General features: G+C 38.4%; 3 protein-coding genes across 6 annotated transcripts; 1 reads left to right on the forward strand and 2 right to left on the reverse strand.

Moving 5' to 3' along the window:
* Positions 1-78: 78 nt before the first annotated feature.
* LOC126612462 (zinc finger protein 4-like) lies at positions 79-2506 on the reverse strand. 4 transcript variants are annotated; one of them, XM_050280886.1, is made up of 3 exons: positions 2382-2491; positions 1560-1652; positions 79-1147 (listed from the first exon to the last, which is right to left on the reverse strand). In XM_050280886.1, the coding sequence occupies exon 3, from the start codon at positions 1033-1035 to the stop codon at positions 268-270; it is 768 nt and encodes a 255-aa protein (XP_050136843.1). In that variant the 5' UTR covers positions 1036-1147; positions 1560-1652; positions 2382-2491; the 3' UTR covers positions 79-267. The 4 variants fall into 4 exon arrangements, with proteins under 4 accessions (XP_050136843.1, XP_050136840.1, XP_050136842.1 ...); XM_050280883.1 differs by lacking the exon at positions 1560-1652 and having other exon boundaries at positions 2382-2506; XM_050280885.1 differs by lacking the exon at positions 1560-1652 and having other exon boundaries at positions 2192-2491.
* Positions 2507-7941: 5435 nt separating this feature from the next.
* On the forward strand, positions 7942-9532 carry LOC126610431 (U-box domain-containing protein 21-like). The gene has a single exon (XM_050278479.1). The coding sequence runs from the start codon at positions 8051-8053 to the stop codon at positions 9389-9391; it is 1341 nt and encodes a 446-aa protein (XP_050134436.1). The 5' UTR covers positions 7942-8050; the 3' UTR covers positions 9392-9532.
* An 86-nt stretch (positions 9533-9618) lies between these two features.
* On the reverse strand, positions 9619-14326 carry LOC126610430 (receptor protein kinase TMK1). The gene is made up of 2 exons (XM_050278478.1): positions 11713-14326; positions 9619-10409 (listed from the first exon to the last, which is right to left on the reverse strand). Exons 1-2 carry the CDS (start codon positions 14039-14041, stop codon positions 9880-9882), a joined length of 2859 nt encoding a protein of 952 aa, XP_050134435.1. The 5' UTR covers positions 14042-14326; the 3' UTR covers positions 9619-9879.
* Between the last annotated feature and the right edge of the window lie 2818 nt (positions 14327-17144).

Consider the following 17144-nt stretch of genomic DNA (forward strand, 5'->3'; position numbering starts at 1 on the left):
TATGATCTTTCATTAAGGATTTAGAAAATGAACAGTTCAAATTAAAAGATTAGATTGGTTAGAGCTTTAGCGTTAGACTAGTACCACAGCAAACTAAAACAATTTATATAAAATCGAAGCTAGGAGCGCTGAAATAATCCTCATACTCATACAGCTCTTATACAATTTGAAAAGGTAAAAGGCAACAATAAGAAGAAAAGAAGACTTGTAGTCATATGGCTCATGTGTTTCTCAATGTACAAACTAAGAGCAACAAACATAAACCTTTCAAAGTTTCAGTGTGAGATCTGGTGCAGAGTGGTCTATGGCGTCCAATGGCGGTGTAACGTCTACAAATTTCAAATTTGAACTTTCATGAGTCAGTACAAAACTTGGGTGAGTAGTGTTACTTGTCTCGGCAGCGCTAGCCTGGCGGAAACTACCAGGCCACAACAGCTGCGCCCCATCATTCACCAAGAAAATTGGCACCCCCATAGACCCGTGTTCAAATCCTGCGCTGCTTCTGGTCTCAGGAGGCCTCATTGGTGGTGCAAATCCTTGATGCACTGATGAGTGTGCTCTGATACCTAGTGACCTAAATGAAGGTCCTTGCAGAGGCAAAGACGCCAGGCTTGCGTGCCTCTCAGAGAAAATACTCATTCGCAATGCGCACTTTGCTAGTGTCCTCTCTTTCTTGTGTGCATTTTGGTGTCCACCAAGTGCCTGTGAGCTCAAGAATTTGCTTTGACAGTAATTACAAGAAAAAAGTCTTGGAGTCGCTGAATTTGTGTTCTGAGATGCAGGCTCATTGCTGCTCCCACTTGTGCTCAACAATGAGTGTCCTATTGAATCACTTCCTCCCAAGTCCTCATTGTTGAAGCGAAGAGTTAAGTCAAGGGAAACTGCAGGCTCCAATACTTGCTGAGCTGCAATGGGATTTGAAAAATGGAAAGAGTTAGCCGCGCTGTCGTTGGAGGTGTTAGAAGCAATTTGGCTGCTAACATCAGAGTCATTTGCCGACGAGGCTTCCACTTCAAGGTCAATATATGTGTTCATGATTGACTGTCCTTTTAGTTGAGGGGGGGGATAGATTACATATCAGACTTGAAATAACCGGATTAAGCCGGTCTAGTAAGGACTCTCTGATCTCTATCCGATCTTATACATCCTGCAATTTTGGAAACAAAGAAAGCTCAAATGTTAGAGGTAATGTGCACTCTCCTTTACCTGAATGAAATGAAAGATCATGAATAGTTGAATACTGCTGTCTGCAGTGTAAATTTATTGATCTATCGGAACTACTTTTTATGCTTTGATCGATTGCAGTTTAACTTATGAGTTTGAATTTTACTGAAACATAATTTGAAAGGTGAGCAATGAATCTCCGGAGCATAGAGGGAAGCATAGAGGGGAAGCATAATTGATTTCTCAACAAAATCAGTCATCTAATGTTACAAGCGCTTCGAAACTTAATCCTTTAACATTGTTTAAGTGTCAATGTTATGAGTTATCATAAAAATATTTAGACCAGGGTTCTCTCACAAAACAAAAGTTTCCTACGGAAGTAAGATTCATCTCACCCTAAACCTGTTGATTATCTACTGATCCTCAAACCGTAAGCAAGTTTTTGTCGATGGTTTTAGAGAATGATCTCAGGCATGCCCAGAGATTAGCTGCATCGGAAGACACAGAATTACGAACAAGGGATTGAATAGGCTGGCATTCAAGTGTTTTATTCCAAAAAACAAGAGGAGGCCAGCAACTTGAAATGTCACAGGGTCCAACAGATTCTCACAAGGAAAACAGTTTTCACATTTACATGGAAAAATATGTGCCAACTTCAGTCAAACACAAACAAACTCAACATAGATCGTAGAAAAGACCTAGGAATTTCATGAAGCACACAATCTCTATTTAATCCTTGTATATTTTCCGGACAATTTTAATCTTGTATAGAAATATGAAATAAAATAGAAAAAAACGTGTTCTTTAGACTGGTCGAAATTCAGATGCTATTCCAGAACCTAGGAAATTAAGGAGGAGATGCAGGAAAATTTATCAAAAGACCACTAGTCACATAAAAATTTCAAAGTCGCCTAGCATATTATTACTATCAAGATTTTAGAGGGACAGACCAACAGGTTAGTACTAATATGATGTGGATGATATTCTCAACTGTGGGAATTTTGTCAATTTTCCTCTGTGGAATTACCTATTCTTCAACAATCACAACTCCAAAACCAGGCACGACCACAAATCAGCATTGGTACACCATAAAAGATAAGATCAACTGGTGATTTTTGTATACAATCAGTCGCGTACATGTATATAAACAAGACCATGGTGAAAAAGAAAGATGAGCAAAGAAAAGTATAGCATTTATCTGGTTGAAGATCAAGTACAATTGGCTAGCTCCTGGAGTCCATAGTATTGCAAATGCTTGAAATTAGCAGACATCTACCAGTTGAGTGTTTCTTATGATATAAATGCAGTTGATCATCTCAAAACAGTTCACTACTTAAATAACAAAACAAAAGAAAGTAGAAGAAAAAGGAAAAGTAGTGAGATTTTGATGATATGGTAAAGCAAAAGGTAGGAAGAGGACAGTGGTGGTGATGGTGGGGTTGTGGGGGACAGTGGTGGGAGGTCAGAGAGAGTACTAAGAGGAGAATGGACCAGATAAAGTGTAGTTGGGAAAAAAAATAGAAAGAAAGGGGAAGAATATTATGACATATTACTACTACTACTTATCTTCAGTCTTTATCGGGAGAATAACTTATATAAAATAAGTTTACTATTGTGATGTTCTGATCTGATAATGCAATGTTATGTGATGAAAAAGTTACACGTTGAAATATATTATTAGATCGAAACATCACATGACAATGAACTCGTTTCATGTAATATTTTCTTATCTCTCAACCATTCTATCCTAAATTGTTGATTTTTGGGCCACTGCTTAATGCTTATACAGACAACTGACTCTGCAACCATGATAGTACAACAATTAGAAAGGAGAAGCAAGAGCCAAGCCAATTGCAAACAAAGCCAGTCCCGCTCTGAGATTCTCTTTCACTCTCACTTTTCAAGTGTTTGAATTGAGATAAATCCATCATGCATGGGTCCGGCCTCCTTTCATTCATCATATTCACTGTGCACGTCCAGCCTAACATTAACCTACCTTTTTTTTTTCTTTTTCTTTTTTTTTTATGACTCGTAGTTCAAATAGTTTAAAGTATATATATTTTTTCACGTGAAATTTTGGGCTCGATTCGCGCATCTCTCATTGGAAAACAAAAACAAAAGCTACTTTTTCTTTGCTAGGATATGCCTGCATGTAGTGATCACACAAAGCTAAATATGCCAATATTTGTAATATATAAAATTTTCGACAAGTCCACCCACTAAAATTTCAAGAGAATTCAATTTAGGTATTGCCACTCCCATTACCTCATATTAATTAATCTTTTATGCATCAAATAATTTCTTTAAATATTCTTTAATTCACAAATAGAACACTCTAATATTGATTGAAATAAAATCTCAATCAGATTACAGGAATAGTAAAAAACTACATGCATTAAAGGAATGATGTTGATCCATTATTAGTTACTTTTATACTCTGGAATCCCCGATTTTTTTAAATCTTTATTTATGACTCTATATTCAACCATTGATTGTTTTGGTGTATGCAATACATCTAAACATAAAGGAAAAGAACTAAACTCCATATGTAACCCTAGCAGTATCGATGAAATAGGGGTAGAACCAGAGCTAAATGGAGAGTTGAAGTTCCAATTATTTGACGAAATAACAACAATAATTCTCAAAAGAAAGAGAGAAAAACGTGTGTGACAACGTGGGACTGTGCATGGATAATGCAAAAGAACAAAAAAAAGTACGGAACTAACTCTTAGTTATCGTATCCTCTAATGCTCAACTAGCACAGCGACATACCTATAACTAGCTAGGTAGTAGGTACTACAAGCCTAAGGGCTCCTGGCTCTAAGCACATGTTTAAAGAGGATTCGTTTTTATTTCAAGATGAATTAAATAATCTGGTTTTTCATAGAAGTATTGTATTAGGATGTGTTATTCACACACCTCGTTTTATTTTCTATATATCGTTTGTTAATTTTGTTTATATTCTTTAATTTAATTGCTTTGATAGCCAAAAATTAAAGGGGTGTGCTATCAACACACCTCTTTTTACTTCTCACACACCCTTTGTTATTTTCTGTCCGTTGATCTTCTTTAATTCATTCGATCCAACCGTCGAAAATTAAAATGATGTGTGAGAAGTAAAAATAGGTGTGTAGATATCACACCCCAAAATTAAAAAGTATGTGAAAGATAAAATGTGTGTGGATAGATCCACCTTGTGTTGGGAAGCCATGAAAAGTGGAGGAATCCAACGATGGGTTTTTGACATATTGCATGCTCACGAGACCTTGAGCATAAACAATGAACTAGTGAATTTCCCAAGAAAAGGGGATAAAAAAAAACCGAAAATGAAAAATTAAAGTTACTTTTTAAGTTTTCAAATTTGGACTCAATTTTCTAATGAAAATTGAAAACAATTTTATACAAAAATGAGAACTACAATAGTTACATGTTGTTGCCTATATTTAACTGACAAGGAGAGGGGGCCGGCGGCACAGAGAGAAAAGAGAGAGAGATGTGTTTGTAGGGTTGTGTAGAGAAATGTGTTACTTCCCCTTTCGCAGTGCCTCTATTTATAGTAATAAGAGAGAAAATAAATCTTTCTCCTCCAAGGAATACAAGTCATGATAGGAAAGAATAATTAGAATCCAATCAAATTTAGGATTTACACAATCACACTTAAACTATAAGTTAACAACATACCAAACATATTTTAATTTTCACTGACTTGATCATACCATTTGCAACGTAAACGAACATGAAGATTGAACGTTTTAGCAATAATAATAGATAACAAATGAAAACTACATTCCATCATTTAATTTATGAGATTTTGCTAAAAATTAGAGTTCGATCACTAGTGTGTGTGTGTGTGTGTTTTTAATCTTAACAACTAATTACGACGATGCTATTACATTACCATTTGCCACAAAAGCTTTATAAATTTTATTTTTTATTAAATATTGAAGCTATTACAGAATAGGTCAATAATGTATATCAAAATTATGCAGGTTAAGCACGCATTGGAAGACCAATTCCCCACCACCAAGCATCCAACCACTAGAGTTTTCTTGAAGATGTACATCATAATTCACTACTTAATTGCACATTCTTCCACTAAGTTAGTGACTCCTTTCTTTATTCTCATGCTTCATTGCTTTAGTTTTAATAACATAAACATGTTGCATATATGTCAAGATAATTTAAGATCCGAGGTAAAGTTTATATGGCCAATCTAATGAAGCATATCCACTCCATTATTATTTCCCTAACTTCATATATAGAAGTCAACCGAAAAGAATTTATCTTTCGTGTCTTCTAAACTTCAAATTCGAATACGAACCTTTCGCTTTTGTGAGTTGTAGCATAGGCTTTCCACATTATCCCCTACTATATTCAAGCGATTCACCGGTATTATCTTAATCGAATATTTACTTACAACCAATGATTTGAAATGAACGCTTATGATTCTCATTTATGTGTTTATTAACAATCAAAGAATGAAAAGCCAAGGTATGAATTTACGTGCGGGAGTTGTTTAATCTCATACTCAATCGTTTATACTCTCATTCCTCTCATAATAAATAAACATTTTCTAATTGGAATCGATGAAATTAATACAAAACTACCTTCCTTGGCCATGGGCATCGAGTGCGACGACTTAGAGCCTCAAATCGAGGGGGCCCAAAAAAAGTATGTTATTTGAAGGATAATATAATTAAATAAAAAACAATTGTGATTAAAATTGATGAATTGTTCTTTGATTTAAGGTATACTAAGTTACTACAATATATTACATGGTGAGTAACATGATTGAAATTGAATCATGTTTCTCAATAACGATAATCTGGAAATGGATTGTTATTCACCAATTAATACAAAATAAAAAAATTGTAATAAAAAAATTGTAGTAACTTATGTTAACAAAGGGTCATTTCTGACTCTGATCGGCCTAAAGGAACACAAGCCCAAGGGGGCACGGGCCCAAAGGAAATTCAAGGTCCAATGAACATGGAAAGATAAGGCCAAGCGCTTTTAAGGAGCCCATGGCCTCCTAACATCTTATTAACAATCAAGCCGAGCGCTTCTTCATAAAGCGTCTTCCGAGCACTAGAGGGCAAGTTGGCTACTGACAAATTTAAGGCACGGGCTCTCAGAAATAAAAGGGGCAGGTCTAGTCATACATTAATTTCAGGCCACGTGACGGCCAGGCAAAGGAACAAATGCCTATGAAGAGACATAAAGGCTAACATGTAGGACACTCAGGTGCCAGTTCCTACCAACACCAGGGCCGAGCAAGGCACTCGGCTGCTTCATCTCAAGAATGGACACAAGTGGACCCGTGCGAAGGCACATTGTTGCCATGTGTTGGCCAAGAAGATGAGGGACAATTGGTAGGTCTAATATGTGCGTTCAACGCATTAAATGCAAAGGAAGTGATAGGTTCGAGCAAAAAGATTGAAGACTCAAAAAATTGCCTATATAAGAAAGACAATGACCCCTTACAGAGGATCAGACGAATTGAGAGAGAAATTGTACAATTTTGGCCTAGTGCTACTTGTAACTTTGTTCTCAATTTCTATAAGAAACTCAATGAACATAGCTAATTTTAAGGGGTGAACAACTTAAATTCTGTATCTAATATCCTTGTTTGCAAAGCCCAAGTACATGAAGGACAAACACTTTGACCAATTCAACATTTGTTAGCGAGCGTTAACAACTTATTATACATAAAAGAATTACATATATTTAATCATATTTCATCAATTAGTACACATTTTCAAAGTAATAATGTATGTGAGCTCCTTTTATTCGCACCTTAAATCACTCACATCCAAAATGCAATGAAGTGCATTCAATTATCTTAGTCAAAATAATAAGTAATTGAATAAATGAACATCTCCTAATGTCTCATCGAAAATTTCTCTTGTTAGTATGGCTCAACCACTCCGTCTTTGTGTGGTGGGTTTATTCTTGTTACCCAAACTTAAAAATTAGGAGAGAAAAAAAGAAAATCGTATTATTAGGGCTAGAAGAACGCAACCACTTATTTGGGCCACCATGTTCATGCGATATGATTGTTTCAATCATTTACCTTACTTGTGATTTCAAAGTTACGTAACACTCATTGTTATAAATGTTTTAACTGTACCACTTAATTTCAATTATTTATTTTCTATACTACTTAATTTATGTGGTTAAGATAGTTTGGACAAGTGAACTGAAGATCTCCAGATGCTTCGGTTAGAAAGTGCGATTATGAGACATACTCTTACGAAAAAAGTAGAGAAAAACCTAGAAAAACTTATAAAAGTACTTTAAGAAAAGACACAGAATACTTGAAGTTAATAAAAAATTTGTCGTAAAATCAAGCACAGTAATATTCTAGAATTCATACGGCTGCACTGTTATGTAGCAAAGTGTTATCATGTGCTTTAGCGGTTTTAGTTGACCAAATTCAAAAAAGAAAAACATTTGAACGCGATGTTACCAACTGCAGAGTTTGGGTCCGAGTCCAAGCACCGAGTACTTGACATTTGACCAAAACCCCAGCACAGCACAAAACAGCTAGGCCAATCATCTACCGACTCAAACACAAATTATAAAAGGACAAGTGTAGACTGGACCCACACCCCATTCCCCCCACCCAATACACACCCACCACCTGTCCCCTTCCTACATTTGAATCTTTCAATTCAACGGTCAACATTCAAAGACGCAAGCAAACATTCATTACATATTCCCACTTTGCCTTTTGAGTTTTGACCCCGCGTTGCGTATACAATATATAAGGGCTCATCGTGCTCCCCACATTTCTCACAACCAGAAACAACACAAATACTCAAAGCAAAATCCCTCATCGATTTCTAATTTATTCTTTTTGTACTTCGATTCAAAGCAACGAACAATGATCTTATCTTGGGGAAGAAGAAGGGCTGGACGTAAAGCCGACAACAAGAAACAATTTTGTAATTTGGACATGGACGTGGAGGAGATCGCGATTCCGACGCATTTCCGGTGCCCGATTTCCCTCGAGTTGATGAAAGATCCGGTGACGCTTTCGACGGGAATGACGTACGACAGGTCGAGCATTGAGATGTGGATCGAGACCGGCAACAGGACGTGTCCGGTGACTAATCAGGAACTAGTGAGTTTTGACCAGATTCCGAACCATGCACTGCGTCGGATGATCCAGGATTGGTGTGTGGAGAACAGGTCTAATGGCATCGAGCGGATTCCAACGCCGCGAATCCCCGTGACTCCCTATGAGGTTTTGAGGATCCGCGAGAGAGTTGCTGGGGCAGCAAGGCGTTTGGATGAGAAGAAGTGTCATGAACTGGTGGGGAAGATCAAAGCGTGGGGCAAGGAAAGCGAGCGGAACAAGAAGTGTATGGCCGAGAACGGAATTGGCAGCTGCTTATCCGCTGTGTTCGAGTCCTTTGCCGACCGTTCAATGGACGAACATGTTGAGATATTGGTGGAAATTTTATCAGTGCTGCCATGGGTTTTTCCATTGAGTGAAGAAGGCCAAACAAAGCTTGGATCTTCAGGGTGTTTGCGATCTTTTGTGTCGTTTTTGGAGGGGAAAGATCTAACAGCACGGCAAAACGCAGTTTTGGTACTTAGAAAGTTGTTTTCTTTGGATCAAAAATATGTGGATGCTTTCGGGGCGATTGAAGGAGGTACTGAAGCAATTGTTGGGATCATTAGAGAACCTATTTGTCCTCAAGCGACTAAGGCTGCTCTAGCTTGTGTTCTTTTCATGATTTCATCACCGCCATCCGTGCAAACCAGTGACGAAATCAGATCAAGATTTGTGGAATTGGGTTTGGTTTCTTTGCTGCTGGAAATTCTTGTTGAGGCAGAGAAAAGCGTTTCGGAGAGAGCTTTGGGTGTTTTGGAGGTTCTTTGCGACTGCAAACAAGGGAGGGAAAAGGCCCTTGAGAATGCTCTCACAATGCCTCTTTTGGTCAAGAAGATTTTGAGGATTTCAGAGTTGGGGACGGAGTTTTCGGTGTCTATAATCTGGAAGCTGTGCAGGATTGAAACCGAGGAACGCGTTTTGATTGAGGCGCTTCAAGTGGGTGCTTTACAGAAGCTGTTGGTGGTCTTGCAGGTCGGGGTTTGTGATGGGATCAAGGACAAGATTACTGACTTGTTGAAATTGTTTAATCTGCACATGAGTAAATTGGACTGCGTTGATTCCTCCGTGGATTTCAAGTACCTGAAGAGGTCATTTTTAAGTTAGGGAGAAGAAATTACTTTTCTTGTTCTTTAGATTGTGTTAGAAATTATTTTTTGTACAAAATAGAGAAATTTGTAAAGCAAGATACCATTCACTTATTCAAATTATATATCAAGTTGAAACCTGGAACAAACATTCATCCTATTCTCTGTGTATTGCTTTTGGATCTAATTTAGCGTAATCAAATTGGCTAAAACAATTGCTCCTCATCTGCACACAGGTCCGAATCCTTTTCGTTAAATTGTAATTTAAATTATATTAGAATATCACTCAAATAAAAAGTACTTGAGACATTCATTCTTGAGAGTGAAGGACTTCATCTCATTCCATTCCAAAACCTCTAACACAACTGAAAATACTGATAACATCCGAGCGAGGGGGTAAGGCTAAAACATGAAAGTTTGAACAAATTGTACACAGAAACCCGCAAGGTAGGAATCAACCAGAACGAACATACCAAACCCACCATTCCAATCATTTACACCTACTAATTATCTCCCATCTGCAGATGTGAAAGACTCGGCAAATCCATACGGGCGTGTAGGGATGCTCGTCTGAGTGTTATCCAAGCTGGGAAGAAGCGATGAAGAAGAGGATTCCGAATTGCTTCTACCTTCATATGCCTGCCACTTCTTAAGTGCTTGCGGCAACGACATTTCAAGGTCTATACCATATATGTCTTCGGAACTTTGATCGCTTGGCTTCCAAAGCTCCACCAGAGAAGATAGGACATTCACGATGTGGCCCATGTCAGGCCTCTGATACGGCTCTCTGGCACAGCAGTGACCTGCTAACTCAGCGACAGTGCTGACACTGGCAAGTGTTTCCTCGTTGAGATCAATTGTGGGATCAATTGCCTTGCGGAATGAGTCCTTGTTAATGAACATTCTCCGGAACCATGTCACTAAGTGCATGCTCTCCTCAGGCTGGCTGTCGTCAAGTGCCTTTCTCCCCGTGATCAGCTCCATCAAAATCACTCCAAAACTGAACACATCTACTTTCGTTGTCACACGACCAGTAACTGCAAGTATCGTAAATTTTTTGTTTACAATCAGTGTCAATATTGACTACCAACTATTAACCAAAAGTTAAATAGAATTTTCTTTTAAATTAAAAGTAAAACGAACTATGAGAAGGCAAAACGTCTAAGACATTAAAATTGTAGAACCACCAGAATAAAGGCAATGATTAGCTTTGTTGTAAAGCTAGGTAAGTGGGATCAGCTGACCTAAAAAGGAAGGAACAAACAGAAAATCAAAACTACTAAAGTGGGTTCGGTGAATCGACTGCTTTAAGCTCCAAAAGGCCAAAACCAGCTGGGAACAACTAATATCATGGAGATTTCCAATGAGAACAATCCAATAGCAAAATATTCTACCATTCTGTTATTACAAACAGCAAGGGAAAATGGCTTTAAAATATTCGGGTTGCTCGAGTGATTTCAGAAACCCTTAGCAATGATGTCCGAAAAGGCCAAATACACAGCTGGCAGAGGAGAGAATAAGATGATGCGCAATGATGATTACTGAACATGCAATTTAGTGAAATTTAGAGAATACTCATCCTTCTGGTGCCTTTCTTTTTCATGTAACCAACCCTATCATTCTGGTGCCTTTCTTTTTCCTGTAACCAACCCACAAACTCCCAAGAAAATCATGACTTCGCGTTTCTAATTTGTTTTCTTAAGAATGGCAGTCATGAGAATCCAACCTAAATCTCATAATGGATCACAACAATGGATTACATTTCATAACATGGCAATAAAACTTGCTATACTATTTGCCTGACATATCTTCTCACCCCCAATGCATTAAGAACACCAACTAGAAATTAAGCATTCTTGTTTGAATTTATTAATCCGACCAAGAGATAAAAAAATAAAATAAAGTTGTTGATACATTTGCAGAGCTGCTCCTTGTCCATATTTTCTGAACCATTCATAATTTTCTGGTAAAAAGTAATGACAAACGTACTTAAAAACGATGATATAGAAATAGAAAAAGGTTCTCTAATTTGGAACCAAAACTTAGGAGCCAGCAGTGGTAGCTATTTTTTCCCCTTAAACTGGTTTTCTTGAATATTAAAAAAGCCTTAAGGAAATGGAGGCAAAGAACTAAGGTTGCATTCTGGTTGTGCCATATTATGCAAGCATTTTCTATTCACTTGCAGTATCGGGTACTCAAAGTCTCAAACTGACCTGATATCACTCTCATGTTTTATTTACTATGTTTTTATTTTCAGTAAACAAAATTGAAAATTTGCCTGATTTTAAAAGAAACTTAGCAAAAATGAAGGAAAAAAAAATCAACAAAAACAAGAATTACCTGCATATTCTGGTGCCAAGTATCCAAAAGTCCCTGCAATCCTTGTTTCAATTGAACCTTTGCCCTCTGGAGCAAGCCGTACAAGGCCGAAATCTGCAACCTTAGCTCTCATATCATCACCAAGAAGAATATTTGAAGGCTTTAAGTCCCTATGTATAAAACTCTGATGGGCCAAACCATGGAGATACTCAACACCCCTTGCTACATCTAAGGCAATTGTCAGCCTTCTTGTCCATTCCAGTGGTTTCAGTCCTTCTTCCGGCCAGTTGAAGAGGTGCCTGCTGAGCGTTCCTTGAGGCATATACTCATATACAAGAAGCCTTTCATTTCCATCTAAACAATACCCCAGAAGAGCTACGAGATGCCTGTGACGAACCTTTGTCAAAACAGAAATCTCAGACTTAAATTCAGAAAGCCCCTTGCCTACTATTACCCCAGCCTCCATTCTCTTAACAGCAATCTTTGTTCCATCGTGCAGTTCCCCTTTATACACTGTCCCAAAACCTCCTTGTCCCAATATATTTTCTTGACTGAAATTGTTTGTCACGTTCCGGAGCACTTGAATAGAAATCACCATGTTTCCTGCGTCAACCATTTGGATTTCATTGGACTCACTGCTAGGAAGAGTATGAGCTTCACTTAGTGCACCAACACTAACACTAGAGCCTGCAACTGTGATCTTCATGTTCTCATTATCGGATCCAGAGTGGCGGGGATGAACTACCATTGCATTCGGGCTCTGAACTCTGCTCAACTGCTTTTGTTTTGTTCTATATACACAGATAAGCAACAGTGCAATTAATAAAATCACAAATACACCCCCAATTACAGAGAACACAATGACTCCTATTAGAGTTGAAGATTTCTTTCCATGAGGTCTAGAACTGTTTCCAGAACCTATACTTGTAGAAGGGTTGGTGGAATTTTGAGACGGTGCACCCCCCGCTGAAGTACTCTTTTCGTTCCCTATATCAGGGTTACCAAACATTTTTACAAGCACCTTATCATTAAAAGCTGGGGGTTTCCCATAGAGATTATTGTTTGACACATCAAATACAGTGAGTGCAGGCAGCGTGGCAAGCTCCGCCGGAATCGTTCCAGTTAAATTGTTAGCAGCAAGAACTAACCTTTGAAGGGACTTCAATGACGCGATTTCGGGAGAAATCGTTCCATTAAGACCCATTTTCTGAAAATTGAGGACAGTAATGTTCCCATTACTACAAGTAACCCCAATCCAATCTGCACATGGATCATTCCCCTTCCAATTCTCTGCAAACTTTTGGGGGTAACCCACTGAACTCGCAATCGAAAGCAAAGTATTCACTCGTGGATCACATTGACCAGGACTCGGCAAGCAAAAGTTATTAGAACCCTTAACCAAATCTACTGCAACCCCTGAAACAAAAGCCGGCATTGGTCCTTGAAGCAAATTGTTTGTCAAGTTCACAGCCTCTAGTGACTTAAGGCTCACCAATGACACTGGAACAGGACCAGTAAACATATTATCTCTCAAACTCAAGCTCCGCAAGTCTGTTAAACCCGAAAAGTCCGGTAATGGACCTGAAAACGCATTCGAATGCAACCAAACCTCCTTCAACAGAGTCATGTTCTGTAAAACAGCAATGCTTCCACCAAGCTTACCTACACTTTCTTGCCCATTAAGCCACAGAGACTGAATTTGCAACCCAGAAAAGCTCGTGGGCAGGTCGCCTTCGAGGCCATTGAAGGCCAGGTGCAAGTTAACAAGACTCGGAAACGCATCTCCATTGAAAAAATAGGGTATTTTCCCAGTAATGTTGGCCGAATTGGCCGAAAAGTTTTGAAGTGAAGATGCATTCTTGAGAGTTTCAGGAATTTCCCAACTCATAAAAGGGTTGTTATCAATCTCAACAGATTGAAGGGAAGTCATACCAGTAAAAAAATCACTGGGAATTGAAGTAAACAAATTGTTACTGATCAGTAAGACTTGCAGTGAACTTAACCCACTAAGGCTCGGAAGAGGACCTGAAATTTTGTTCCATTGAAGCTCTAAACGCTCGAGTTCAGTGAGATTTTGGAGGCTAGAAGGAAGCGTACCTTCTATATTAAGGTGACCCAGTTGGATTCGGGTCACCCTCTTGTCGTCTGAGCAGCCCACATGGGTCCATTGGCAGGGGTCCGGGTCGGACCATCCGACAGATTCAGATGGTTTGAGGGTTTTCTTCAGAGCCAGCATCACTGCAGCATCGTTGCTTGAACTTGGTTGGGAGTTGGCACCCAGCAAGATTGATGAAAGGCCAGCAAGCAAAATGGTCAAAAACTTAAACCCAGTATGGGTTTTCTTGTTCATCTTGAAAAACTTTCAGAGAGAGAGAGAGAGAGATTTAGGAGTTGGGTTTTGTGCAAAGTGTTTGAAGAAGGGTTTGAAGTGTCAAGAACTTGATTCTTTAGGTATGATCATAAGATTGTAGATAAATGGGGAGATAATACATTTAGCTGAAGGAAAGTTGGAATCTTTGAGTAGGAGGAAATGAGGATGCAGAGAGAGAGAGAGAAAGAGAGAGAATCGATGAAGGAGGACTGGCTGGCTTGCACATGGGGAGTGAGGACCACATGGGGGTGTGGAGTGTTTAGGCTTAAAAAAGAGTAAAATACCGTCACTGACATCACTTTAGCCATTTTGTGGAGGGAGAATTGAACTCTGCAACTAAACAAAGTTCTGCCAAAAAACAAGAGTAAACGAAGTTAAAAAGTTTGCCGTAAAACTAACTGATAATACAAAAAGTAGTGTAACTTCTTGTAAGGACATATAAGAGTCTAATTCCTCAATGTCGAATTCATATTTTCAATTTCATCATAGGAAGCATTATTTAAGTTTACTATGTGAATAATACATATTGAGTGACGTGAGAGCACGTAAACGATTGGGCTTAACATGTTGGTTAATGTGTTCTAATATTATATAAGAAGTTGAGATTTCACTATAATCAGTTGACAATGTAAGCATATGTAAAATACGGACTTGGATTGTCTGCCCTCCCATTTAGATGTCCTCCCCGTGCCCTCCTGTTTTGTTTGGTCACGGTTAAGCGACGTCAATATTTTATATTATTTTTTTATAAAAATAATAAAATAAAAAGAAATAGTAATATAAAATGTTGACGTGGTTTAACCGTGATCACAAAAACAGGAGGGCACGAGGAAGGCACAGAAATTGGAGGGCAGACAATCCAAGTCTGTAAAATACCTTAATCAACTGAACTAATCAATATAACAGAGTCAATAAGGCTGGAAATGAGTCATGAATGGAGTGGTCCATGAGTACAGGGAGGGTCAAGTTGGCATTGGGATATGTATAGAAGGAGTAATATAATAAGTTGCGTATACTTGTATGGTTTGGATCGAATCTCGGAATTTGGAGTATCTCTCTTTATATGATTTGATTTCACCCATCTCATGCACATGTTGAGCGCCAGAATATGAAACCATCCAGATAGAGTTTAAGTGAGCAATCCAGAAAAATGCACATGGCATGTTTCCATTATTTTGCCTAGCTGTACGGAAAAACATAAAATCATTATATATATATATAAAAGAAGTGATGCTATCCACATACTCATTTTACTTCTTACATATCTCTTTCAATTTTCAGCTGTCGAATCAAATGAAATAAAAGAGATCAATGACCAAGAAATTAATAAGGGTGTGTGAGAGATAAAAATGGGTTTGTGAATAGGATTGTCCTATAAGAAAATGTCGCATTGTCAAACTTTGGTCCAAACTTTGGTCTTAGGTATTTTCTTTGAAGTTAAAAAAACATGTGTAATGTATGATTGAGTCAATCAAGATATGTAATGCATGTTGTCCAATATTTTAGTAGATAGAGTGTTAGATTTCCACTTATGCGTCCCGAATTCGAAATTCCCTCATCTTCTAAATCATTGAAATAGTTTCGAACTCTCATTCTCCTCTTTAATAATAATAGGTTTTTTTTTTTTTTTAAGAAAAAGAGAAGATCAAAAAGAGAAATTTTAGCAAGTGGTATTGATCTTAGTTGGAGAGAAATAATTGATTTTACTGACCTTAGTTTCAATTGACTCTGGCAGCCTAATTATATAAGCATCGTGACACTTGTAATATGACTTTTTTTTTTGTATTTGTTTAAAATTTAAAACATTTCACTTACAAGTAAAGAATAATACTATTATATTATAGTACTAAGTGACTTCTCGTACCCTGTTATATAAGCAAGTGGTTGGTTGTCATTTATTTTCCTTCTTGTGAAATCCTTATTTCCATTTAGTTATTATTATTTTTTTTTTTACAAGCAACGATAGATTGGTATTTCATTCATCATCTCAAACAGTACATAAGTGCCAATTGAGTACAATACTTCAGTGACCAAACAATGATCTGGAGGTGAATTTGCTCAGCAAGACAATAATAATAAAACCCCTAAACGGCTAACACATGTGCGAAAACTTCACACGCCACCATACAAAATTGTCCCGGAACGATAGATATAACATATTTGTATCAGCAACTGCAAAATCATCGCCAAATAGCGAGGCCACACAAAGTCATCTTGGAAACGAGACCACATAAAATCATCGTAGGTAGACGAGATCACATAACACATCGCCCAATACGAAAACTATATCCAGCCAACGTTGCAGCGTGGCCACAACACTAGCTAGGTGAGACAACAGGACTAAACTAAGATAAACTAAATTAAACTCAACTAATCAGAAACTAAACAAAAAAGAAAAAAATCGAGAAGGGAACCACAAGCCGGCATATTCCGATGAAGGGATAGGACGATTCTGAGACAATGTAAACTGCAATGACAAGCACCATCAGCAAGTCCCGCAACAGATGAAGAGACACCGGAGGGTCCAGGAAACCTCAAGCAGCAGGGCCTCCAAAACAGGTCGACCCAAGCAGTGAAACGCCAGATTATCACGCCTAAAGGCTGAGCAGCCTCAAAGTTTGCACGACCCAGGTGGCGCAGCACCAGATTTGGGTGCAGAAGGCGGTTGTTTCCCAGAAAAGTCGATGGCAAAATTTGATTTGAAAATCTCAGCATTGGGAAAGAATGGCGGAAGTAGCTCCGACACGCCAGCAACCCCAAACCAAGCACAAATCCCAAATCAGACCCAAATTAAAGAGAAAGCCTTGATAAGGGCACAAAACGGATCTGGGATGGTGTCTCGAAAGCAGCGCATAAAACGTTAAGGGAAGGTAGAGAGAGCAGTGCCCACATGGTGGAAGAGAAGGAAAAAAACCGTGGATGAGGGAAGGAAAGAAGGTGAAGAAACACGCAGAGGAAAAAAGGCGATGGATCAGAAGGGAGGAGAAGGAAAAACTAAGAGAAGAAAGGAAGGAAAGGGAAGCTAGGAGGAGGAGATAGGATGGGCTGCCACCAGCCCAAGCCATGGAAAGAGACCGACGGG

Source organism: Malus sylvestris, chromosome 17 (genome assembly GCF_916048215.2).
Source record: "Malus sylvestris chromosome 17, drMalSylv7.2, whole genome shotgun sequence".
Classification (NCBI taxonomy): domain Eukaryota; kingdom Viridiplantae; phylum Streptophyta; class Magnoliopsida; order Rosales; family Rosaceae; genus Malus; species Malus sylvestris.